General features: G+C 38.7%; 4 protein-coding genes across 4 annotated transcripts; 1 reads left to right on the plus strand and 3 right to left on the minus strand.

Moving 5' to 3' along the window:
* Positions 1-5,776: 5,776 nt before the first annotated feature.
* On the minus strand, positions 5,777-7,498 carry GCK72_006566 (uncharacterized protein; the record flags this gene model as incomplete). The annotated part of the gene is made up of 2 exons (XM_053725684.1): positions 5,777-6,041; positions 7,038-7,498. The coding sequence occupies 2 exons, from the start codon at positions 7,496-7,498 to the stop codon at positions 5,777-5,779; spliced, it is 726 nt and encodes a 241-aa protein (XP_053589878.1).
* On the plus strand, positions 7,172-7,502 carry GCK72_006567 (uncharacterized protein; the record flags this gene model as incomplete). Its single annotated transcript, XM_053725685.1, has 2 exons — positions 7,172-7,229; positions 7,303-7,502. 2 exons carry the CDS (start codon positions 7,172-7,174, stop codon positions 7,500-7,502), a joined length of 258 nt encoding a protein of 85 aa, XP_053589879.1.
* Positions 7,503-23,329: 15,827 nt separating this feature from the next.
* GCK72_006568 (uncharacterized protein) lies at positions 23,330-26,091 on the minus strand (the record flags this gene model as incomplete). Its single annotated transcript, XM_003113837.2, has 9 exons — positions 23,330-23,654; positions 23,701-23,903; positions 23,959-24,201; positions 24,248-24,358; positions 24,410-24,641; positions 24,686-24,983; positions 25,029-25,512; positions 25,562-25,825; positions 26,047-26,091. 9 exons carry the CDS (start codon positions 26,089-26,091, stop codon positions 23,330-23,332), a joined length of 2,205 nt encoding a protein of 734 aa, XP_003113885.2.
* A 557-nt stretch (positions 26,092-26,648) lies between these two features.
* Positions 26,649-27,587, minus strand: GCK72_006569 (uncharacterized protein; the record flags this gene model as incomplete). Its single annotated transcript, XM_003113884.2, has 4 exons — positions 26,649-26,763; positions 26,811-27,078; positions 27,124-27,426; positions 27,476-27,587. The coding sequence occupies 4 exons, from the start codon at positions 27,585-27,587 to the stop codon at positions 26,649-26,651; spliced, it is 798 nt and encodes a 265-aa protein (XP_003113932.2).
* Between the last annotated feature and the right edge of the window lie 34 nt (positions 27,588-27,621).

A 27,621-nucleotide genomic window follows, 5' to 3' on the forward strand; every position in this document is an offset into this window, starting at 1 on the left:
TTCTTCTCAGAATCAACGACGACTACAGCAGCGTCTCATATGACTTTTCTGAAACCCATTACCAGGTGATCAAGAAAGTGAAAGAGACTGATTTCTTATTTGAAATGAGCCAGAAAAAAGAAATGGAAGAGATAGAGACGAGAGGTTTAGACACCCTGAGAGACAAGAATGAAGAAGAGCACAAACCTTCTGGACGGTCTTCTAGAAGTAGAAGAAGGCGTCAGATATTCTGAGTTAGGAGCCAGATTTTGAATGATGAACGAGAGAGTAGTGAGTATTTTTGAAAATAATGAATATTTAGAGTCGGAAGAAGGAGGTGTGAAACCCTGAGAGGTGTGAAATCAGCAATCCGAATACACACGACAACGACCCCCCGCGCCTCCCCCCTCCCCTTGAAAAGACTCTGAGGAACAGAGATGAAGAGAAGAGAGAGAGAGAAACGGCGACGACTGTATTTGTTTGTTGGTTTGCCCTCAATCGAAATGCAAGAAACGGTTGGAGCGAGATTTCTTTTATGTGCGAAAGTGTATGTCACCGATTCGGGAAGAGGGGGGAGAGCTCGTCGATGATGATGATGATGATGACGACCTCTGACCCCGCCCTCTTTCTCTTTCACTTTCCTATTCTCCTCGAATCATCCTTTATTTGGCGCTCGGCCACAAAAGTACGGAGCGAAGCGACGAGGAGCGCAATTGGTTTGAGGCGAAGGAAAACGGGGGGAGCGAGCGCCTGTGCGCGGCGCGGTACGTGAAATTGTCTGTATACACACGCACGCCACACATGAGGCACACGCACCAGCAAACATACGACGCTACGTCACACGGGGCATACACATACAGAAGGGATCCAACAATCAACTGCTCGACCAGCAACACCTGAGGTCGCGAACCGGCGGGAGGAGCAGAGCATCCGAACTATCTGTTCGAATGGTTGATGCTCCTGGAGATGGGAGCACACAAAGTGGGAATATTTAGATAAGAAAAGATGAGGGGGTCAACCAGATCAGAGTTTGAAGTTGAATGGGTTATCAGGGTCACTAGCAATCGAACATTTCAAAACTACGAAAATTTGAGCGTTTTTGGCCGATTTTTATCCGTGTTTTCAGTTATTTTCCGTCAATTTGGCTGATTTTTCGAATACAAATTGCGGAAAATTGACAAAAATTGTAAAAATGTGTGATTTTTAGCGATTTTTCCGTAAAAAACCTCTAAAAACGATCAAAAACTACTACACGACGATCTGCTCACTGGATCGCACTTTAAAATAATTTTCTCTCTTCCAGGTGCTTCTAACACTCCAAGAATGTCTCAAAAAGCTAATTTAGAATTCTAGAATTCCATACAGATTTAGAATCTTGGAAATCTCTTCAGAGCTAAAAACATGACACAAATTCTGAAGAGTCTAGAACTGTCAAACATCCAAATTTCTTTTCAGAAGAACGTACTCATTCAGGTATCAGACCGGAAGTCAGAAGTTGAAAAATACAGTTTTTGAAATTCCAGTTTCCAAATTCAAGACGACGTATCTCGTGTCTCAACTTTGGCGAACTGAATTTTCAGTCACATTTCACATAAAATTTTCAGGTGGCAGTTTTTCTAATTGCACCTGCTTTGAATCTCCTACGTTTCAAGTTTTAGGAATTCTCATTTCTTTGAGCCTCTAGCTGACACCGAAATTGTAGTCATATTGAAATACCGTACTCTAGTCTATCTACGTCAAAACTTCTGAATCTTATGACAAAAACCTGTACCAGTTTTTAGACCGGAAGTCATCGTACTCTTGAAAGTTGTTTCTTTTCCATCAAAATCATGTGAATAGTAGTTTCAGACAATCTCAAAAGAAAACGAGGAGGTCAAATCAATTGATCACTTATAAGGATTCAATGAAATATCAGAAAATATTTATGAGCTCAAAGAAACTTCGTGGAAAACTGGGAATATTTATAGTCTCATCTGAAATGGCACATCCCAAATGTGTTTTTGTCGCAATTAGCTGTGAATGAATGCTTTCAAACAAGAAGAAGACTGGGCACTAATGCGTGTGAACTCACTGACGATTTGTGCGTGCTCGTAGAAAAAGACTTTTGAAAGATCCAAAGCAAGAAGGTGTATCTGAAGGATGCCTCTGACTACGACGATGTTGCATTTCACATGATGGCGATGGATGGATGACAGAAGAAGATCCAATTGAAGAAGACATTGGATAAGGAATATGGAGAAGAAGAGGATTGAAAAGTAGACGAAGAATGTGGAAAATGAACACTCTTTTTTGAAGACTCTTGCAAAGAAAAAAGAGAGAGAGAAATACGAGAAAGAGAAAGAGAGGGAGGGAGTGAGCTACGCTGATTTGGTTGTCGACCAGACGCCGAAAACAACGGATAACGTCGAGAGTGTGGGCAGAGCTTGGAAGAAAGAAGAAGAAGAGAAAAGAAGAAGAAGAAGATGGCACTGATGAAGAAAAAAGGAATAAGAAGACAACTAATACGGGGCGAGAGGACCGGCTTTAGACACCGGATTTCTGGACAAACGGACGTCAGAGAGAAGAGCTAATCATCTCTCACTTCATAAGCATTATCAGAAGAGAGAAAGATCAGAGATTCGACAGGAAAAAATCAAGATCATATGAAAATCATGTGAAGACGTGATCGTCTCTGTTAGAAGTTTTAGAAGTACTCGACCTCCCAGAGAGGTACTTCTGAAGAAGGACACACCAAGTTGAATGAATTTTGAAAGATCAGAAATTAGAAAGATACTTGAAAGTTGAGATACAGTAGTAGTAGTAATACAAAAAACAAGAAAACGAACTCAAAATCGAAATCAGTCTCGTAGTGTTCGTCGTCATCGTAATCCGTTTCGTGGTCATTCATACGGTCAAAAATAAGGATTCCGTGGAAGAAGAGTAGATTTAGGAGGAGGTGAGGACAATTCGAAGAAAACCGACGTCTTCTTCTCTTTTGTGTATTCAGTCGATTATCATCGAAAACGAAGAAGCAGCAGCCCCCTCCTTTGCTGCAGAAGAAATCAGCAAAAAAGATACAAGGGGGGAGAAAAAAGTGGGCGGAAATGACTTGATACGAGGCGATATACTGTTTCTTTTTGACACGGTGGATGATGACCATCACTATCCGACTATCTCTCTATCTCTCGTCTTCAGTGTGGATTTTTCTCTATTCTTCTACATCTTCTTCCTCTTTTTGTGCTTCAAAAGTCTCGTCTGAAAGTAATCGAACTGTCATTAGAAGTGTGATGAATTGATGATCGACGGAAGCAGTTGCAGCTATGAAAAAGAAAAGAAAAAGCGGCCGCCCTCCGCCAATTGATCACAGCGTCATTCATCATGATATCAGACCGGAAATAAGAGGACGGACGGGGCCTCGAAACGAAGAGAAGACGACGACACGCAGATCATCTTTGAAGGTGTGTGTTCTTCTATCGGATTTGCAAAATTTCGCGCGGTGATTAGGAAGAGAAAAAGGATTGAAGAGAGAAAGAGAGATTCAAGAGATTCTAGTACAAACTGTTTTGATCTTTAGACAAAAGTACTGTATCAGACTACGAGAAACAAAAAAGAAGATAGTTCATTCAATTGGTAGACATATATCAGGAACTGTCTCTCATTAAGAAACATCGAATCAGGTAGTTTGAAACTTGGTCTTACTCTCCTTGATGATTAATTGGTTTTGGTTTTTTCTTTTCGAATCAGAAAAGTCCTTATCAAGAAATCAACTTTAAGTGTCAAGTCAGAAAAGGCAAGACCTGTTGTCTAGGTCAAAGTGCAAATCAACAAAACATTCCTAAAAGTGTTACTTACGTCAGAATTTGAAATTACCTAGTAAAAAATGTTATAAAAGCTGGTAGAGTAAGATAAATGAAACATTTTGAACCAAGCGGAAATAATAAATCTTGGTAGAGAGAGAGAGAGAAAGAGAGAGTAAGAACAACTTTCAGATTTAGTCAGTTACTGTAGTTTTTAGCATTCGAATCCCTGCTTGATCAAAGAAAACATAGTGTGTCTAGGTGAATAAATAATTTCAATTTAATCAGAGTTCAATGACCAATTAACGGGGGTTTGATAAACAATTTGATCTGATAGTAAGGAATTATAAATTATAATTTGAGAATTTTAAGAATTTTGAAATTCTGGAAACGGAATAAACAATCTAGATTTGTGTTAATTGGCATAAATGTGTTGTTTTCGTAGAAATTACAGTTCTTTTTAGATATCGGAAAAGGAAGAATGAGAACCAATTCTCAGAAACGGGCACTACTAACTTACACCATAAACTGTCTGGATTCATCGTCCAAATTAATCAAAAACACAGATTTGGGTGGCGAGGTGGCATTATGAGGTGGAGAGCAACATGGCATTACCACGACCATCGTGAGCAACAACACAACTAAATAGTCGATCACACACAGGCAATTCTCGGGTTGGTTTTGGGTGTTGCAGCTTGATAAACTCTATGTGTGACGAGGAGGTGTCCTCTCTGATAAGAGATGACAAAATGCATCAGTGCATAGACATAGAAAAGAAGGAGAAGGAGAAAAAGAAAGTTTCAGGCGGTCGAATATTGTTTGGGTGCATACTTGATTTCACGTGAACTCTCCTGATTCTTTCTATTTCTTCATCCTGATCTAGATCATTCAGTCAATTCTCTATTCTTCCTTATTCCTTTTTTCCAATCACTTCCTTTTTTTTAAAGATCACAATTTGAAATATTCTAGAAACAGGAAGGTGGCGATTTTTGTACTTATCAGAACGTGTAATATGCGGAATCATTGATTAGAAAAAGAGAGCGGCGACCCCGTTACGTCACAAAATACAAAGTAGAGTGATAATTACGAAATGGAAAAGAGCATCACTCAGATATCATCATTAATTGTGGTTTAATTAGTTCTATAAATTACATTATTTACTCTGACAGTACAACATTTCTCAGAGAATAGAACTAAGCACTTTCAGCAACTATTCTTGAATTTTTAGCTTTTTTATCGTTTTTCGAACTAATTTTCCTTCCTTGATTCTCCCCCTAGTTATGTATTTTCCAGTTCTCGAGTTGGGTTCTGAAGCCAATCTCCAAGAAGAAAAAAAGAAGAAGAAAGATAGAAAGATCAGAGAATCTGTGAGAGACGCAGATATCACCAGATAAATGTTTTGGACCAATGGTTCCGGGAGCCTTCCACCAACTGCCACCCATTTTTTCTTCTTTTTTCTTCTTCCAACACTAGAAGCCTCCCAGGCTCGTCCTAATTGTGTTCAAACGAGGAGAAAACTAGAAAAAAGAAAAAGATGACGATCCCTTTTTCTAGTTTTGCCTTCATCTCCTCCCCGTCTTCTCCTTCTTCTTCAGAAACGAGGACGACAGCTCCGATGAGGCGGTTGATGACAGGAAAATGACAAAACCGACGCGGAGATGATGATGCTTCAGAAGACGTTTGAGCGTTTTGACATACCACTCAAGTGCTTCTCCTTCTTCTTCTTTCGACTCATCTCCAATTGCTCTCCCATCGACATTTGATGAAAATTCGAGGTGGCAACCGATGGGCCAACCCAACCGGAGAAAGATGAAGAAGCCAACAGGCGTGTCTTCTATCTTTTAGTTCTTCTTCTTCTTTCATTCAAGCTCCACCATTTTTCCTTCCAAAACTCTTTTTCTCTTTCTCTCTCTCGTGACATCGGTCATCTTCGGTCGCAACATTTATGGGCCCCGTGGCGTTGTTGCCGGCGCCTGTGAGAAAATAAGAGCATCCGCGTCGGGAGAGCACAACCGGAATTATTACACACTTTTTGGTCCCAGAGAGTGACGTAGACAATTGGCAATTGCAACCTTGTGGATCCAACACTGCTCGACGGCTTGATTGCATTTTTTGATAACCGGAAAGTTGGTGTCAATGTTCTCTTTCTCTAGTCTCTTTCCCTTCTTCTTGACACACTTTTTGACATTGATGTTGTTGTCTTTAGGAGGAGAAAGTCCCAAATGCGATTTTGCAAGTAACCACACAGTTGTTTTGTGTGGTGCCTCCGCGCAGCTTGTGCTGCTTCTGGAGTCTTACTCGCGCCACCCTCAGGGGGCTCATATCGGTCACACCTCAAACATGCGCTGGCTCTAGTCGCTTCACACACACTCTCCATACACACAACATCGTCACAACTAACACTTCTTTTTTTCTTCTTCTACTTCTTCTTCGGCACTTTTTTGTAATTCATTCTTTGATTTAGTTCTTGAAATGAAAACAACCCTATCCGATAATTTGAAGAAGAGTGTTTTTGAAAAAGAAGCACAAGATTGTCTCTGATTGAGGTGTGGCAGCAGTAGGACACAAGCAATCTAGAAGACAAAAGACACAGAAATTCCAGAGAAAAAAGATGTCGGTGGCAGCACTCGCGACTCCAACTCCAGATCCAGTCGAGACACCCCTCCGGAGCTCAATACTTCTCACCGTCAACACCGAAATTTTTGTGTTGGCATTCCAGAGCATTCAGTCAAATTCCATAGAATTGGTGGAAAGAAAAGAAGAATGTAAATTTGAATAGAACTTTTTTGGGTGTTGTATGGAATACAAATGGAATACAAATGTATCAAAAGAAATGGAAATGGATGACGATTCTGATGATTTGAGATGGTTGAAAAAAGAAAGAACTGGAAAAAAGGACAAAAAAGAAAAAAAAGAGAGATATCATTTGAATTAGAGAGGATAAAAAGAAGATGAAAGTTCATTGATGCACAGAAAAAAAACGAGAGTTGAAGGACTTCATTCGGAGGATTAAAGGGTGGAAGGAACACGAATTAAGGATTAAATGTTTAGAGAAACAGAGCAAAATGAAACTGAGTGAAAGTGAACAATCAGATGATCATAATCATCATGCGTGTGAGATTTTTTGAGAAGAAGAAGAGGAAAGGTTAGTTGGAAATCAAATCAATAGGGATAGTTTTAGGCCGATCTGGGATACGGTAGCATTGAACATTTTTTAAAGGTTTTTGAAAGGATTTGTCAAGAAAAGCGTCAAGAAATTCAAAAAAAGTCGAAAAAACGTACCCGTGCTCATTAGACGCGATTGATGATGCTCGACTGACAGGTCGTAACGATGATGCTTCTCGAAGATCATCATTGGCACGGTAGAGAAAAGATTCCCGTCTCGCGTGTACCGAAGATGAAAGTGATGGTGTCAGATGGGCACCTCCAAGTCCGTCAGCTGCAGTTGCCGAGCCGGCGCTGAACGTCGACACGGTAAGCTCGCGTGGCGGATGATAGGATGAAGCGGAAGAGGTCAATTTGTGATTAGTGCCCGGAATAGTAACAGCTGATGTACGCGGCGGTAGGACTGCTTGCGGCGTTCTCGACGTCGACGACGCCGACGGTGATGAGGTGCGGAAGAAGTTGTGCAGGTGGAGTTCGCGTCGGAGACTAGATAGTCCGAAGCCACCTCCACCACCACCACCTCCGCCACTACCACCTGCCGCCGACGACGACGACGAGGAGCCGCGTCTTCGTGGCATTTGATATGACGAACGACAACAAGAGCAGAGCAGAGTGGCCCCTGGGCAGGACACGACAACCCGCTACTCTGTGCTCTGCTCCGCTGCTTCTACTGCTGGCTCTGAGGCCCCCCTCACAACTCTTCGTCTTCTTCTTCGTCGTCGTGCTCGCGCTCGCGCCGAGGCCATCATTCTCTCTTCTCTCACAGTCTGAGTATCACTACTTCTCGGCCAGCTTTTCCGAATAGTCTCTTGTCCGTTGCGGCACACGCGCGCCACGCCCTCCGCAGACTAACCGGGTCCCTACTTCTCCTCTCCTCTATTCTCCTCCATTTTTGTTGCATATCACTGCGTCTCTCATCAGTGGTCCCCTCATCTTTTCGGACAACCTTCTGACACACTCTCACAGAAGAAGAAGCCAGAAGCAGAATCCCCTCTTCTTCTTCTCTCCTCATCTTTTTTCTTTCTTTTTTCTCTTCCCTTACTACATTTTTTCGACTGCCCGTTTTTACACAATCACTCAAACACACGCACACATTGAAGAAATACGCACGAAAATCTCTTCGCAGCAGCTCTGGAATCTTATTTTGTTTATATTTACTCGTTTATTTGCCTCTCTCTCCCCTCCTCTCACACTATCGCCAAAGCTCTGTCAAAGCCATCGTCATTAACAAGTCATTGTTTCTCGCCGTTTTGCAAATGCGCTCAATTGCACTCTAGGGGATTACTGTAGAATGTTTGAGAAAAGTATAGAAGACTCTAATAAAGCAACTGTAACAGAAAATAAAAGAGAGAAAATGTAAGAGAAGATGTGAGTAGTAGAAGGAGCAAAAGGAAATACGAATGAGAAAACGAAGACTGACTGACTGAGAAGAGAGAAGGATGGCTAGTTTCATTCCCATAGAAACATCTACAAACATACTCATAAATCTCCCTCCTATATTCATGTTTTTTTCCAAAAAACAACATTTTTCATCCACGTCTACATCTAAGTCTCCATCCTAATATTCAGTGATTTCATTACTCATGCAAGCCAAATAACTCGTGTTTACCTCCTGGATCCTGGCACGAACCACACCGTATGTCTTCTAGACGTCATATCTTCGTCGTGAATCTGGAACGAGACGCCGCGACTCGAATCGTAGGCAGTGGTCGGCAGTTTGAGTTATTGGAGGAGGCCGGCACAGGCTGTTGGTTGTATTGTAGATGGTTGGTGGTGGTGGATGGAGGATCTACTGTGTTTGATATTAAAGATAAAAACTATTGGAAGAAAAGAGAAAATGTAAGAAAGAGAGAGAGAATGGTAGAGAGCGTCGAACACATAGAAAAAAAAACAAGGAACATGGGAAAATAAGCTGGGAAACTGAGATTTGATTAGGAAAATTCTAGTTTTTAACGTTCGTTTCCTCGTGGTAGAGCACAATTATTGAAATTCTGGCTCACTAATAAGATTTTTAATTTAAAATTGTAGAAATCTCGGTCAATTCTTTTCTTGAACCGTTAGCTCCTAAGTAGGTACCGTATCATAGGAAACGATTAACTGATTAGAAATTTTTTTGAAAAAGGCAACTTCAGATTCCAGAAATTCCGAGCTGACATCCTTTGTGGTTTCGAAATGAATGAACCTTTCCCCTTTCAACAAGAAATCATAAAATCAACGAGATTTTTCTTTCTTTTGAGCAGAGTATCATCAATCATTTCTACCCTTCATCAAGCTCCACCTGCTGTCTCCTGTTCCCTCAATCAAACAAACAAAAGCGAGAGAAAGGGAGAACTAATTTGTAGTTGCCTACGCCTACCGTACCTCAGAACCCATCATTTGGGAATTCGAGGGAACCACAATAATATGTATTAATACAAAGAATTGGGGGCGAGAGAGCTGATACAAAAACAAAGAAATCGTATCTGTTTTCAAATAATGAAAATCTCATAACTAGTGGGAATTGGGGAGTATATCAACGGAAAATATTATGGAGACAGTCTCAGAAAAAAGAGAGAAATGTTTGGAAAATTGAAGAAACGAACACTACAGAGTGCATTGTATAAAACTAGTTTTCTTCTATAATATTATTTATTATTTATCACGAGGTGTCTTATATAACACATTGAATACATGACTATCTAGGGCGGGTGGTGTCATGGGCGATGAATTCTAGACAAGAATGAGAATTGTGTCTCCGGGTAGAATGAATGGGCCGGAATAGGCGTTGAAAAGCAGAAAAGAAGGCATTAATTACAGCCTCTTGGGCATACGGACGAAAACGGAAAAGAGCTCAGAGAAGAGGGGGTAAAAGGACGGTAACAAGAGGTACTCGAAAAACAATAATGGAAACGGAAAACCGGGGTGAATGACTATTACATTTGGAAATGATTCATTTCGGATGATGTAGATCTTTCTTCTTCTAGAGAAAAGCCAAAGAGCTCTGTGCTGCAGTGCTCTTCTCCAAAAAACGGATAAAAGGAGAGCACATATGGGCAGTTGGAAATGAGTTGGAAGTTAGGATAAGTTGAAAAGAAAACGGAGAGAAGCCATAAGGTACTTGCCTCCTTTTTTCATTCATTCACTCACCCAAATACTCTGGGTCCGTTGTTTCATAAAAGGTCCAGAGTGAGTACGAGGAGGGGACAGAAGGCAAGAAAATGGAGAGCCCGACCTTGGAATTTATAATTTATTTCTTCTTTTTGAATGGCAACATTTCTGATTTTTGACGAGCAAATAAATATGTACGCCTACACTTTTGGAGGGGGATGAGAGGCCACTTGTAACTGAATATTGCGGGGATAAACTTTACAATTTTTGGTCATTTTGTTTTTAGATTAAAGTTCATTGAGGAACTGATAGATTTTAAGGTTCACTGGAGGTGGATGACCTATTTTCAAGTGGAAAGGTTTTCGGAGAGTTTAGAGTTTCTGAAACTCTAAAAAATGAGATTAAGTGGCATTCCTAGTCTGACTGAAAATCTGAAAGCTTTATTTCAAAATCAGAAATATTGTACCGTAAAAGATATCAGATTTCCAAAACAAATTTCTAGCAAAAACCAATAAAAACAAGAAAACTAGAGAAACATCCGATGCTCTACAAATGAAAACGTAGTCAATGCAGCCCGTCCAATTAATTCTGCTTCCTTGATTCTCTTTTTGGTCTACTCCAGAATTCCTTTGGAAACTATGAGAGAGAGAGTGAGAGTTCAAAGTGAAAAGAACGATAAGACTGATAAGAGAAAACGAGTGTAAAGAATCCAGAGGGTAAAAACTACCTGTCACTGATAAATGAGTGTTTTTCCCTTCTATCAGGAGATATAAAAATAGAAAAGTACAAAAACAATTCCTTGTGACTTTTGGAATTCCGAAACGCATTTTTATATTCATAGAGAGGACAGAGAAATCAGTGCCTTTTTGGTACATTTGAGGGATGGAAGAGAAAAAAAAACAACAATTTTTATGCTTGTTGATTTCCATAACTGAATGACTTTGGAAAATAGGTGTTCGAATGAAAAACAAGGAAAACAACACAATTTGCACAGCTGTAAACTTCGAAAAAAACGCCGAAAAGCGTGTCAGAGAATCAGGAAGGAAAAGAGACGGAAAACGGAGCGTATAAATAAATAATAAAAGAAGGAAAGAAGGGTGTCCAGTGGTCCCAAGATTCTTTTGTAACGTTAGGGAGAAGAAGAATGGAAATGAAAATAAAAGGGGCCTATCGAATTTCAGAAATGAAAAAGACCTCGTTGAGCTGATCCAAGTGGATCACAATGATTGGAAAGAGGGGATCTGTGAAGAGTTTAGGAAAGAAGAAGAAGAATGGATGAAGAAGAAGGAGGAGAAGCAAGAGTTTACGATTTTATGACCCAGCTGTTTTGTGTTTGAGAAGGAATCAATTAGTTCCGGAACTTATCCCCTCCATTTTCTGCTAACAGGAAACTCAATAAGAGCTGGATTGATGGAGAACAAGGAGATGAAAAAAGAAGAAGACATCGGAAAGAAACGGAGAAGAAAAAGAGGAAGATGCTCTGTAGAAACTAAGCCAAGAAGGCAAATCAGCAAACTGAAGACTCGGAATGTGAAGAGGCAAAAAGGAATAGGAAAAAAAAGGAAAAAAGGGGAATGAATGATTAGTGGACAGATAGAAGAATCAAGAGTAGTACATACAAATTGCCTCCCTCTCCCGATACTACGTTTCGTATTTCAACTTTTTCTCCTTGTTTTCTTTTTTTGATGACTACACGAAGACGACGACGACACCTCCAGGAAACCGAAGACATGCATTTCGAAAATGGATTCCGAAATGGAGAAATGGACGAAGTTGCCCTCGAATCAATTCACAAAAAAGGATCCGAGAGAACTGGGGAGAAAAGAAGCGACACTTTCTCTTTTCTTGTTCGTGTCAGTTGGGAACTGAGAGCTGATTTTGGTTGGATGAGGAAGAAAAGGGCACACAAAAAACATGGAAGGACCTTCTTCTTTCTAACCGATTGGGTTCTTTTTTTTTTGGTTGAGAGCCAAGAGAGATAGGGAGAAAAGGAGAGAAGAGATGACGATTAAACCGGATGTGCAGTTTTCTTCACTCTCCTTCTCTCTATATATCTATCTCACCCTTTTTTTGGAAAAGAACAAGAAAAAAGAAGAAGATGGTGACAAAAGGGTCATTTTAAGCACTGTTTGGATAGGATCACGTCATTTTTGAGAAGAGAAAGACTATGAGATTATAGGGGAAGCCTAGAGAACCCAGCTGTGGATCAGGAATCAGAAATATCTTATGATTTACTGTATTAGCTCTACGTACCGTGATAATAGATTATTTTATGAATTTAAAATGATTAAATTCAAGAAACCAATAGTGGGCTTGAAAGGCAACCTGACACAAATTATTAGAGTGGATACTCAGGATACAGGATTTCAGACCTGATCAGGTTAGGTGTTCCAAAATCCTGGATGTGTTATTAAACTATGAACTACAGTAATCTTGTGTCGACTAATATAACTAAACCCTGAAGTTTCAGACAGTCAAAAGATGAGAGACATGAAATATTTATGATCACTAACTTCTCGAAAATTATTTTTTTTAACCTGATTAAGAATAATTGTTTTTGGGAAAACATGTTCGTTAAAATTGAGTTTACCGCAACCTATACGAAAAGTGAAAATACGAGCAACTCGCCGAACACAATAAATATTCAAAATTCAACACATCTCAGTTTCCAAAAAACGAATATTCTCTTTCCCATTTTCTCGCGAAATTCGGATGATTTATGCACTAGACTCAACGCTTTCGACGGCGTTAAAAAGTGTTCCTCGCCTCGTTTCGTCATAGTTTACGACCACACAGACAAGGAGGATTAGACGAAAGATTTGTACTAAATACAAGTTTTGTGACAAACGATCAGAGAGAAATTTCAGAGATTTCAGAATGAAATTCATAAGAGAGGAAGCTACAGAGTGTTTGATCTGAATGGGGAAGTACGGAAGGCGTCACATAAGGTCTGTCATCACGCGGAATGCATATCACGTTACCATAATATGACGGACAAAAACTGAATAGGAAGAATCGAAATATTGAAAAAAAGAATGACAGGGCGACAATAACCGGGGAAAAAGGAGGTGACATCAGCACATTCCACATGCAAATTTTTGGCGATCGACAGAAGAGAAAAAGAAGAAAAAATGTTGTAGATGAAAGGGGAATAAAGTGGGATTCTTCAGAAAAAGAACTTTCAGATTGTTGTTCGACTCTTTTTTGGTATTGAAAGGGGAACGAGAATACGAAGAAATAGAAGACGTCATCAGTCAACAAAACAAGCTGTGCTAACCAATTTGGGTGTGGAGCGGAAAGAAGTTTTTGTTCTGTATACTCAGTGTTTGTGATACAGACAAGAATATTTATTTATTTGGGATGTGGAAAGGAAAAGGGGAATAACAGAAATATACTTTTACGAAATTGTATATTTCAATTTCTAAAATACATTATTGGTACAGTACCAGGACATTAAACCAAGAAGAGGTAAAGGGATCAATTTTTGTGATTTTAGTTAGCAAGATCATTCGAAAACGAGACCTACCGTAACTTCACAAAACTGCACCTCTCCTTTATCTGTGTTACTACCGTAAAACCTCTATTAGAGGTGCCCCCTGAAGCAAGACTTTGATACACAATATCTCAGCTACCTTGAGAGATATTAAATTTTTTCCAACTAAAGAAATGTTTTATAAGTATTCGGCTATATTTTGCCTGTTGGCAACTTTTCGATATCTCCTTTGAGAAAGAATATAAATAGGCTTTGCTGGGGCACATCTTTTAAAGGTGTCACGATAACTTTTTTTCAGAAAATTTTGAAGTACTTGGAGCGAATTCTAATTCTAGTTCTTGAGTAACGTCTAGTTTCAAACAATGTGTCAGAAAGAATTTGAGTGACCTTGGCTTTTATTATTTTGAAAACGCGCTACTGTAAGATTACTGAAGATTCAGAACCAACATGTTTAGAAATCGAATGCTTGTTTATCAGAAGTCGAAGGAAAATTCGATTTTGGACAATTATAAGTCGTGAGATAATATAACAAGTTGGAAAGTAGAAAACAAAATTTTAACTTTGCCTTTCCTGATTTTCACTTTAAGAGAACTTCTAAAAAAGGGAAAATTCTGAAAAGGCGTGTGCCTAGATTGTACATAGGAAAACTCCTAAGTTTTTCATCTTTGTTTTTATCAGAGTTTAGTTTTTGGAAGTTTCATTTTTGGAGGGCGCCGGTTTTGCGCTAGACTCTCACTTTTTGATTTTTTGCGCTCACATCAGCATGTGTTTTTCGTCTATCAATCACAAATTGACCTCTTCCTGAAAATCAAAAAACGAAATACTCACCAACTATAATGATCGTGTCTAGATGGAAGTGCTGTCGATTGCCATGGTCTTAATTTGAACTGTTTTCGACGTGCCACCCCGTTCATCCCGTCTTCGTTCCTGAAATCAGATATTCGATTATTATTCAGAAACTACAGTAAGAATTGTAGACACCGTCGTAACTGCCTTCGAGATCCACACATTTTGAGTATATTTAGTAAGTTTTTATAGGAGGGATTTTCGAGAAAATGATGTTAGAAAATAGAAAGTTTGTGTGGTGTCAAAACGAAAGAAAATGGCAGATTTCGTTTGGACATGTGCAATTGAAACGAGGGCAGTTCGACACGGGGCACAAAACGAAATCTCTTTCTTTGGTTGACAGGTGTAACATTGAAGTTTCATGAGACTATTGACCCCCACTTTTTCATTTTTTTGGAAGCATTGTCTCGTTTCGTTTTTTGAACATTTTCAATTTCCCACCTGCTCGTAGACATTGTAAATTTTAATAAAAGTTTGAGTAGCTATTGGTTCAATGAAATTAAATGAGATTGGCAGGTCGTTTGGTGGCAGAAGAATTGATATCTTCTCGAGTCTACGTACGTGATCCCGGTGGGAGCACAGATAAGAGATGGATAACTCCTGACCTCATTATAGCAGCTGACATCATTTTCAAGTTTTTGGGTTTTTCGAAATAACAAACCGTTTAATGGTGAAGATGGGCATTAGAACGATGAGTAGAACGGTGAAAGGGACGTCAGATTGATCTGGTGGCAGTAGGAATGTATAGATGGTGAATGCTTGAGCAGAAAGTAAAAAGAGTAAGATTGAGATAGGGTGAATATTAAAATACAGACAGAATAGTGACAGCATGATTGAAGAAGACGGCGAAAACAGGGAATGTCTCGTCTCGATTGTGGAGAAGGGGGCCGGTGAAAAGACGAAAAGGAAGGCAGAAACATGCAAACCTTTTCAAATTTTCAATTTCTCCTTCTGAATTTTGCTTGATGACCTAAGGTCACCTGACAACACAAAAGACTATAATAAGTGGAGACAGTGTGTCGTAGGATTATCTGGATGAAGACGTCGACGACATCGATGTGCGTCGTCTTCCCATTATCGTTCGAAACACGGGCAAAAGGACGGGATGGGGGGCGGGAATGGAAGCCTTCCTTCTTCTTATATTCGGTGTTTTTCTCTCCTGCAGAAGGCTCCTTCCTTCTTCTTTTTGTCGCCGAGAGTGGGAAGGAAACGACAAGTGGAGGAGGACCCCGTCGAAAAAAAGATGTGAAAAGAGCAGGTCGAATCGGACAAGGATTAGAGATGGAGAGTGGGGGTTGTTGGAGAGGCGAAAAAATAGACCCGCGACAGAGAGTTTCGATAAAATAACACTGATTTCTCACATTTTCATGTCTTTTCTCTTTTCTAGCCCCCTTCTCATTCGAAAAATGCTGCCGGAGACCCGGGGGCACCCAAGGCGACGACGGACGCCATTTTATGATGTTTATCTTTTTTCTCTAGTTTTTTGGCGGCAGACGACGGAAAGACAATCAACGACCGGAGCGTTGATTGGCCTGTTATGCTCACGCAGAATTTTGGAGCATTCATTTTTGAGAGATTTGAGATAAACATTTCGAATTTCTGTTCCTTTTCTTCCGCTTCCTTTTTCTCTTTTCGGATTTTTTTTTCTCTCGGAAGTTTTTCGGAAGTTTTTAGTAGTTCACAAGTGATTCATCAGTTGTTGGCTTCATTCAAATCAATGAATTGTGAAATATATGTTTTGGGATTTTCTAGTTTTTTTCAAAAAGTTTAACGCCTTCGAGTTCTGGGGAATCGTCTAAGGTTAAATTATCTGGAAGGAATAACCAGTAGTAGGAGCCTAAGGGATTCTGGAGCAGCTCAAGTTCACTCAACTAGAGAAATATTAATTGTGAGTCAGGTTTGGTAATTTGTAACTGGTCAGTTAATTGCTATTAGAATTATGAATTAAAGTCAATTAATGAAGTAATCAATACAGCTGAGATGAAAAATACTGTAGGTTCTCTCTTTTGAAAGTTGAAAGCACTAGGTTACCCACCGAATTCGTTTTGTTTTCATTAATCACTTCAAAAATTTGGAAGACCTGTATTAGAAACTCGGTCCTTTTTGATTTTTCGCTTGGCCTACTTCTGAAGCGTTTTATTGGAGAAGTTTCTTTTCTGAATACCAGCTTCATCGTGTTGGAAGGAACAGAGAAACAAAGAAAACTGTTTTCTAGATCAAACCAATTAGAATACCTTTTTCAAGATTTTCTTAATGTTTTATTGAATAAATTAAATTTTCTCAGGTAACTAAATGATTTCTTTTCTACTATTCGAGAATAGATTCCGGTCACAGTTATCTGTTTTCTCCCTCGGCCATTCTTTTAGTAAACAATGATTAAAACTTGAACCAAAAAACATACAAAGAATTCCAAGAAAGCAGTCTTTCAGTTTCTACAGTAACCCATATTGGAAGAAATCCAACCAAAAAAGTGAAAGTATCTCATTTTCAAAAAAATTCTATTCCCATTTTCCTTCGTTTCCCAATTGTTTTGACAAACATTGTCATTAGTGGTCAAAACTTGTAAAACTAATGATTTGATGTGATTTACAATCCGATGACACAGCTTAAGAATTGTCTCTATCGGAGGCCTAAAAACCGGAAAAATAAGTCCGGTCAACGGGGGAAAAGGACCTCTAACAAATCCAATTAGTCGCCTGGTTTCTGTTGGATTCTGGACAGAAGGGGACACAACAAAAGGGTCAGATGGATTCGATGGATGAATGATACTTCTTCTTCTTCTTGAGAGAAAAGGTAAAGGAAAAAAAGAAAACAGGAACAGAAGAGTACATTGGAGCAGTCGCACCGGTAGTCTGCTCTTCGCCATGTGAGAAAATTCTGTGAGGCAGAAAATATCATTGGCAACGAGACAAATTCGAGCAGTAGCAGCACAACAGAAAGAAGAAAAAAAGAAGAAAAAAGAGGGTGGAGTAGAAGAAAAAAAAGAAGAAGTATCTGTGCGGGAAGGCTCCACAGAAAACAAAATAGGAGAAAGAAGGGAAAAGGAATCGAGTTGCGAATTTGAGAAGACAAGTGTTCTGATATTATGTGTGAATGAAGAATTCTAGAAAAAAAAGAAGAGAAGAATTGCTTTACGATGTGTTAGTCAAAAAACATGACCGAAATTTTATGGGAGATATGCAAATCAGTGGAGAGAGAGAATGGTCGCTCGGTGCTTCCATTCTCAATAATCTTGTTGTGAACGTTGGAAAAAAGAAGAGAAAAGAAGAGAAAGAGTACGGAGAACCAGGAAAAAGAATTTGGAGAGAGGATGGGTGAGTCCATTGAAACAGTAATCCAATGAATTCGTACTATCCAGTTAGCAATTTTAAAATGTTCACTTTTTAAAGAAAAGTAGAAAAACACAATGGAAATTCTTGGCGAGATCATGAAAACCTGTAAAAGACAAAGCTGGAGAGCAATGGAATTCTAATCATCTCATTTTACTACTTCTGTAAGTATCGTGGTGGTATTTCAGATTCTGTGATCTTTAAAGATAGAATGGAAATCAAATCTTGAGAGATATCATTCTTACGAGTGAAATTTTTGGAGATGCGGCTTTCAAACGATCCATAAATTCAGTCACAGGTACTTTCGACTACGGGGAGTCCATTTCTGCCATCAAAACCGGCTGTCTCTGCGAGCCGAGTTTTGAGCTCTCAAACTTTTAAAATGGTTAAGCTTTTTCATATGGAATTCCGAATCGGCAAATAGTATACGCAAATATGTTCTCATTTTTCAACGTACGAGCATAGGTAAACCGCTGGGAAAAACAAATGGAACCACGCGGTGGCGTATATGCGGCCGATTTGGAATTCCATCTGAAAAAGCTTTACCATATGAAAAGTTTGAGAGCTCATAACTCGGATCGCAGAGACATTTAGACGGTTTTGATGGCAGAAATGGACTCCACGTAGTCGAAAGTACCTAGAACCAAATTTATTGATCGTTTGAAAGTCGCGTCTCCAAAGACTTCCCTTGTTAGAAATCTTAGACAAAGAGTCTCCAGAATTTCTAGCTTCGATGAATTTTCTTCGAATACCCATAGTTCTTGAGAACTCCCAGGAAATCCATATGGAACAAAAGAGAAACGAAAAATAAATTAAAAGAAGAAGGAGGAAACGATGGAGAAATTATTTGATTACCCACAATGGACTCTGTCGGAAAGACCAAGAAATGGAATTCATGCTAACATGGACTTTCGAAAGTTTTTCTCCGTGTTGAAAACCGTAAAAAGATCTATGAATACTCAATTAGTAATCTCAGAACTTTCGAATTCCTTTCCACTTGGTCACTTCTTTTTTTTTGCAAACTGGTCACGGTTGGATTGCGGAAGTCAGGGGAAGGAATACGTGCATCAGATCCCTCAGGAGACTTTAAGTTTCTTTTTTTCCCCAATTTTGCACATGTGTTGTTGGTGTTGATTTTTGAAAATAATGGGTTTGTGGAGAAGGTTAAAAGTTGTCATACGTTCAGAGAAACCCTTTGATAATTGTTTTTTGCTTTTGATGATTTCAGATTTTGCAGTTGAAGAAAGTAGTAATTAAAAGAGATGTGTGATGTGGGGAGATTAACTGGATCGTGGTGACGCATACTCATAAAAAAATAACGAAGTTGTTTTCAGAATGATCTTTTGTTTTTTTTTGGATAAGATTGATGTGAGAAAAAACGAAGAGCTACGAAATTAATTGGTGTTTTTCAAACTGGAGAAAACGAGAAACAGTTCAATTCTTGAATTCGACACAGTTCGACCCATCAAAAATTGCTGAAAACTGCTCATAGGTAGTTTCGCTCATTCGTAGTACTATCACTTAGCCGCCGAAGCTACAAAAAAAATACTGTTCGGAAGGGAGTGACAAGAGTGCAAAAGCAAGTTTCGAATGGGCAAAAGAATTTGTTACCATCGTATTCAGAATGATCGAAACTACCTATGAGCCAATTTCCAGCAAATTCTCAGACATTTTCTAAAAGGAGTTGCCTTGTAAGACAACCGATTAGAAATCAGTATTTACTCTGATCTGACTGATTGAAATTTTTACAAAAATCGACATCCTTTTTTGAGTTTTGAGTTTATTACATCTTTAAGACTCAGAGAAAGAATATGAAATAGAAAAACTCACTTTCCGTGTAGAAAATCTACAGTGGCCTCCGTTTTCTTTTTGGTTCCGTTTTCCCGTTTATTGTGACATCAACCAGAATTTGAAATAGATGTTGAGGTCTAAAAAAAAACAAACAAATGACGAGATTTTGGAATGAGAAACGAATGGGAACTAGGAAGAAATGGTAGAGGATGGGAAGGTTTCAACGGGCTCCTCACCGAAATTGGATTTTCAACGACTGGTGACACGAAATTAACGAGCCATTAGAAGGGAAGAAAAGAGGAAAAAAGGGCGGAATTAGAGATGATGGAGATAAAGAGAAAATGAGAGATGAAACCTTTCATTAAAAAATGCTCGAATATGAAAAGAGAGTTCTATTGAAACATTTTGAAACGATTCAGAAGAAGAAGAAGAACTGAAAAAGAGAGTTTGGGAATACATTCGAAAAACCGATTAGTTGGTTGGGAGTCATGTGAACATTAAGAGAAACAATTGTGTCCGGTCTGACAAGTTACTTATTGGATGGGCACTTGGAGAGGAACTCAACGAGCACAAATTAAAAAATGTTCTGGAAACGAAGGAATGAGATATTTGGAGGATGATTGGTACTTGACTATTGGAATATTTTATGAGATCTAGAAGCTCAGTATATTGGAAATGTTCTCCATAAAGTTTTACAGTTAACGGATGGTTTCGAACGGATTTCGGAAATATCAAACTCGTCATATTTTGGCACGGCTTTAAGAAAAGGTGTATATTTTTTGACCGCATTTTTTGAATTTTTAAAAGATTTTACGTCAAAAAAATCCAATTTCTTTAGGCATAACTAGCTTTTGATTGAATCCTGAAGTATAGTCAAAAATTCAAAAAAATCGTTCAAAATTTTTAGAATTTCGAACCTCGGACCGATGGGGAGGGCGCCAGGCCTGGCCGGGCCGAGAAAATTTCCAATTTTGGCCCGGCCCGTTACAAGTTCGGGAAATATAAGATTCTCTGATATCATAAATTATTCTTCTTTGTTCGAACAGATATTCCAAAAAATCTGAATGAAAAGACGTTTTACTGCAATTTTTTGGAGGAAAAACAAGAAGACAGGATTAAAAATCGACTGGGGAGGTCGTGGGATTAGTTTGAATACAAATACACACCGAGCCGTTCCTCATCCTGTTTTGTTTGTTGGGAGCTCTCTCTCTCTTCAAAACGAGAAATTCAGTGGTTTGGATATTTTACCAGTATTCTATTTCCTTCTACAGGATGTGACAATCCATCAAAAGAAAACGTTGTGAAGAGAGCTAAAAGACTGAAAAAAAAAACGAAGGAGCATGTGTCCTTCAATGCATTCGAAATGAGCAAGTTGAGAAAATCAATGGTCTTTTTCTCCTAATTTCTTGGAACTTTTTTGGAATTGTAACTTTGAAGAAACTAAAAAACAACAAAAAGAGAAAGAAAAACGGAAAAAATCTGAATGGAGAGGATTAAATTTGGAAGCAGGAAGAGAGGAGTAATTCCGAATTCAGTTGAGGTTTTTGGGTTGAGAAGCACCCGGAAATTTGAAAAAAAAATGAAAAGAAGAAGAAAAAATGGAACAGATGAAGGTGGTCTAGAGGTGTGACGTTGGGAAAGAAAACAGCTGTAGCCTAACAAAATAATATATCACATTTTGATGGGAGTGGGGATTATCAAAACGAAAAAAGAGTTATGGTTGTGTTATTGAGAAAGAGAAAAAGAGTTAGGAAGGGCAAGAAAGCAAAATTATTTGTTTGGATTTGAAAAAGCTTTTTTTCCGTTTTTCAAACGAAACAAGCGGCGATTTTGAATTCCCAAAGGTCCATGTCCTTCAAGAACAAAACGGAGAAAAAGAAAGAATTTAAGAGAGAAAAAGACAGTAACCGACTTATTTTTAGAAGCTTGAAAAACCCGATAGATAAAGAAAAAGACGGTTTCTCGATTTCAATCTTTGAGCGTACATCATTTGCACCTACATCAAACCAGTCAACAAAATATGATTTCAGAGAAAAAGAAAGAGAAAAAAGGAACGGAAGGAGAGTCTGAACTGGTATATTTATTGATGCAAAGAGAGAGAGAGAAAGAGTGACTGAAAAAGGTGGGGAAAAAAAAAGATTGAATTTTATGTTGGAATTCTTGTTTTCTGAATACTCTGAATACTCAAAAATTGAAAATGTTCCAGTTTCTTCAGGTTGGAAAACAAGCTAGATTTCTAATCAACTGGAGAATTCAGAGATGAATTGGAAGATATCTTGTTCAAGTTTTTCTGGATCTTCAGGTAAACGGATCCAAGAACCTCTAGTTTTCAAAATTTTGGAATATTCTCAGAATCCTTTTTTGGATTTTTGAGAAAGGGTTTCAAGTTTTCAAGGTTTCTTCTCAAACAAGGTTATTTTTTCTCTTCTGATTTGATAATTACCGTTGTCGATTACAGTAACCACAGTGTTATTTGAAAAGGGTTTCTTGTTTTTTCAATTGTGAAAAAATTAAAAGATTGAATAAAAGAATAGAATTTCGTCAGATTCTATTTTTCTGTCCTGAAAATTGGTCAAACTTGTTCTGATTCAACCGAACTTGAATTTCCCAGAAAAGGAATAGTACAAGATAGGAATTCTGAAATTAAGAAATGAGAAAACAAGAATTATTTATATTATTGTATTCATAGTTGAGACAATGAACGTCATCAGTCTGAAAACTTCAGTGATAACATTTCTAATCAACTACAAAGAATGAAGTTTCGAAAAAAAGAGAAAACGGAAAATTCTATTCTTGGAGACAAAGAGGAAAGACACGTCAACGAACGCGAGGATTCTGATTAGCAGAAAAAGGGAAAAATACACTGAGGGGGGTGGTGAAGAGTCGTCTCGACACGTACTATTCTATTCTGACAACAAATGGACGACGTCAACATGGGCGGCACACAAATGTAGGAGTTTTTCTCAAATTACCACAATTAAATGAGAAAAAAAAAGAAACAGAAGGAGGAGGTGAGAATAGAGGACGAGTCAAGGATTCTCTATTTCATAGTTTGTTTTTGCAAAGTCCATTTATCTTTTTTTGAAAAGAAAATGTTGTTGAAAAAAGAAGAGAACTAATTATAGAAGATGATACATCTACAACATCATTTATGGAATTTCTGAGTTTTCATTTATTTAGAAAATGACTTCTGATGCTTCTTCACAGATGAAATTTCGATGAAAACAAGAAAATGTTGAAGTAATTATTATGTATATAAATAACAGGTTACACAGCTTTTTTTGACGACGTCAGACGACAGATCACTCGGAGTAGAAAGTGAGGAAATGGAGAGAATGAGCTTCTTTTGGATTGTTTTTATTTAGAGCTGAAAAAAATAATTGGAAATGGTGCTTCTCATTCTTTATTATTTTTACACAGTAGTACTCTCTGAGAGTACTACAAACACATATTTGAAGAGTGCATTGTTAATATTAAGCAAGTGTTTGAAGATTCGAAATATATAATTATTCTTCATGCACGGTTTCCAGGTAGAATTCAGATTTGACGTTTCGAGCGAGATTTTCTACAATTTATTGTTTGTGTTGGTTGCATGTCCAATGTTAAACACTGGTGTTATGATTTTCTATACTTCCTAAATATAAAGCAATTAGAATTTTATTGAAACTGGAACAAAAACTTGTGACCGTAAAAAGAACTTACGAAAAAGGCAACTCGAAAAGTGAATTCAGGGGATAAGACGGTAGCAGGAATGCAACTAAAATCATCAGAAACTGAAGGCAAAAATGAGAGTATCTCGTGAATTAATGACTAAAATCGGGATTTGGTGGACATATTAACGATATGATACAATGATACAATTTCTACATGTAAATGAATTCAGAAATATCGGGTTGAAGTAATTCAGCTCGTGCCAATACAGCATTGAAGAGTGCATCATTAGTGAGGTCAAGTGATTTTCGACATTCCGATAAACTGAAAGACTTTGATCGTGTTCCGCATTCCTTTTCATCTACTCCGGGACGACTGGCATCTCGAACGAAAGCGATAAATGCGGCTGATAGATTATCGAAATAGAGCATCAGTTGAGAACAGAATCCAGCTCGCACAGATTCCTCCATTGGTAACATATCGATTTGTTTGAGGAACGAGTTAACACATTCCAGTGTTCGGCATGGAGAAAGTTCTCTGAAATATGTATATGAGTGGATTATCGTCTCGTCTTATAAATTACATTTGTGGAACTTTTGTATTTTTCGACGTCATGACTCCAGCATGTTCAAGAATCAAACGAACTCCTCGAGAATCATTTCGTGCCCTCAATACTCGATGTTTTTGATATGAGGCTGACATACAAACTGCCGATCGATCCAGGTCAATGATACAAATGGGCCATGGGCTAGATGTTCCACTCATTATTACTGATGGAAGTTCGGCCTGAAAATAGAAAATAGTGAATTCGATTACATAAATTATTTTAATGTGAACATACTCTTCTGACACCCTGCAACCTCAAATACGGATTGTACTTGTGACGATACGGACGTAGACAACACCATTGATGAGCTTCGGGAACAAAAAATGCAAGAGTGTACAGAAGTCTCGCTACGAGAACATGATCGGATCCGATGATAACAGTATGCCCTTGACTTTGCAAACAACCGGAAATCGCTTTGGCGAGAATTCGGTTTTCAGATAAAGATGTTCCTTTATCGGCGAACAACGTGTTTTTGATCTGAAAGTCAATACTTGGTAGGCTTCGAATTTGAAATATTTCTTACCATTAAAGGCCTGTCTTGAGATACGAGAGGAAATCGTTCCAATGCAGAAAGAAGTGAAAGAAGGCGAGATAATTCAGAGGTGACTCTAACAAGTACATCATCAGAATCTTCCTGGAAAATAATTCAAAACTAGAATAAGTATTTGTGCACATAAAAACTCACAGAAAATAACGAAGCTTTCATTTTTGGAACTGAATCTCCAACCATCCTCTCGAACCAAGAATGCCTATCCAGATACCATTCTTGTTTTAAATGAGACATGAGAAACGAGATGGCATAAGTGATTGTTGATCCTGTTCGAGTCTGAGCAGAAAAAATGAAAGCGGCAACAAGAAGATGACGAGATGGCGAGACGATCAATTTATGCTGTAGAGGGCATCGGGAATGAGGAGCGCTAGAAACATTTAGTTATTCTAAATCTTATACAAAAAAGCTCACTTGCAAATCAACTCTGCCAGAACACACTTTGCCACAAAAGCTTCATCTGTTACATAAGTTTCTCCGAAATCAATTTGATCATCAAAAAAGTCGAAAATATCTCTCGGTGGTGGAGTATTCGTCTGTTCTCTCTCGTCTCTAAACTTAAAAACGTTCGGGTTCGGAGTGGATGTCATCATTCCAAATGCATCTTCGAATCTTCTCGTTGAGTTTCCACTCTGCGGACTTTGACACATTGCTGAGAGATCACTGTGTGTTGAAACCCCGACACCAGAATCAACGCAAGATCGACGAAGTTCTGAAGACAGTTATTTTCAAATCTTCCATCCGAAAATCAACTAACCGTCATCATTAGTGATTGGTGATAATCGATCCAATTCGTAGTGTTCTGTCAAATGTGCAACACATTCATTTGTTGGGATCGCTGTAGAAGTTGATGCAATCTTGTCTCTCAAATACTCTGCGAGTTCTCTATCTTCTTCATTCGGATATTTACTCGCTAATAACTTCCCGAGGTGACCAGTATCGTTAGGAGAGGGTGAGGCGAGAGTAAAACTGGTTCCAAGTTTATCATCTTCCAAAAACTTTCCCTCACAACAATGATCAAGTCCTTCGTCTCTCAATGATTTCCCGCTACTTTCAGGACTGTCAGTTATTCGAGAATCATCCATCGTCAACGTTTTTGTACTCGTTGTTGCACTATCCGTCATATATTCATCTAGATATTTCATAGTTTTGTATTTATAATCACCAGCATTCATCATATCGAGTGCATTGAATGAATCCACTAGATTGGCGTCTAATCCATCGAGAATTGTTAATTCGATCTGTAATAGACATGAAACACTTGAAAGTCGTTTGAATTAAAGTACTCACTTTTAATGGATCGTCGATTTCCTCAAAGGAAACTGATTGGTTCGATCCAGATGAATCCATTAAACTTTCTCCGTCTGCAATTGATCCATCTTCTCCAGAAAGGTTGACAGGTGATATAGAAGTGGAAGGTGTTACATCCCAAACAAATTTCAATTCAGGTCCAGTCATAAAATCGAATTGCGACCAAACAATCTTCATAATTCCGCAATTTTCACTTGTTTTAAGGGGCAGCTGCCTTCGCACAGCGTGCTCTTTCTTTTGCTGCTGAAATAAATTATATATTCGAACCTTTCAATTAAATTATTAAATTTCAGCAGGCTAACCTTGAATTTTAGTCTTTTCACTGCGGCAGAATACATTTCTCGCAATTTATAGTTTTAACTTTATATGAAATGTTCATAATGTCCATGGCAGGTTCAAAAATGATAAGCGGTGTGGCCGATAGGAGTGTTGATAAGCATTGATAAGAGACAAAATATACTCACATCTTTAAGCGCATCGTACGTAGTAAAATATTCATCCGCTTCCATATAGATAATTTTTATTGAACTCTTTGAAATACAGCGTTCGCGGTAGAATTCAGAGAATCAATACTGCTAGATTTCACTGGTGGCTTGTCAAAAAACTAGAAAAGTGAATGAAAGAAAAGGCAGAACAGGACGAATTGCTGTATTTACACAGGCAACAAACGATGGAATTCGCCTGTAGGTTAACAACTGTCTGACCGTCTCCGTCTCAACGATCCGTGCACTTTCTCATTTACTTGATGCGTCCCCGATGTAAGAGCGGGCAAGAGAATCGATTAATGAATCATCAACTGATGCTTATTGATCGCTGAGTTGCACTTGTCAGCTGTTTTTTTCAGATAAAGGTCGCCGTGACCGATTTTTCTCTTTTGTCGGCCATTCAAGCAACAGCTTTCACAATATTCTTTTTGGGGTTTATCCACACAAAGAAAAATGTATTTCGGTGAGCAGAGATTTCTCTGACTATTCATTCAACATAAAAATACAATTTCGGGAATTCACTATTTACAATGTACACGTTTTAGTTTGAAGTAAGGGAGATTTGGTTGTGAGCGAAGTAATTATGACAGGTTAGCGAGATTGAATGCTCCGAAGTCACCGTTTCGAATACGGTTGAGTCTGTGGGGGTCGATCGCGAAGCGGCATCTCTTGTCGATTTTCTTTGAGATCAAATCCCTATAAAAGAACAATTAAGTTCCTGAGAAATAATTCAACAATCTTACTTCAATGGCGGAGAAAGCTGATCGACCATAACTGATACAGCATCAAATGGTTGCATAAGCATGTCCAGACTGAGCCAACCGCTAAGAGCACACTTGTTGTTGAGCCTTTTAGTGACGCATGGAAGAGTACATTGCAAAGAAGTACAGAGATCTCCGAGATGATCGGCAACAATGAAAGCGTTTCCTCCAACGGTCGCAGCGAATTTGATGTTAGAATCTTGTGAGAATGCAGTGAGATTCGAACGAGCATAGCATTCTTTATCACAGGCTAAAATTGCCTCAAATTAGATACGATTTGGAGAAGTTGATTTACCTGACATGACGTCATCGACAATCGGGTCGAGACATTTTTCCATGCGCTCGAAAAGGACGTGCTTCGTGGCACACATGTATTCTACACTGCTACTAGCTTTCAGGAAGATCTTGTTGTGATCACAGAACTGCTCTTTATTCAAACAACTGATAGCCTGGGCGTGGAGACTGCACACTTTTCTCGCTTGGTTGACGACATTTTTCATGTACCACAGCGAAGTTGTCGAATTGATGAACGGATCGATGCATTTCCTCATACAGTACGGAACACCAAGAGCACGGAAGATGGTGTCAACATCAAGCACTGAAATCGTGTTTCATTTCGAACTTTTCACATGTAAAAATTTTCTTACTCTGTTCTTCGTGAGGGACCACATCTTTGTCTCCGTGAGCTGGCTTGATGGTACCATTCACAACATGGGATAACAAGAAGACGAGAACGCAGGCCAGCAAAATGTCGCGCATCTGGAAATGAAAACATGAAATACTGCAATACTCG

This window comes from Caenorhabditis remanei, chromosome II, assembly GCF_010183535.1.
Source record: "Caenorhabditis remanei strain PX506 chromosome II, whole genome shotgun sequence".
NCBI classification, from domain to species: domain Eukaryota; kingdom Metazoa; phylum Nematoda; class Chromadorea; order Rhabditida; family Rhabditidae; genus Caenorhabditis; species Caenorhabditis remanei.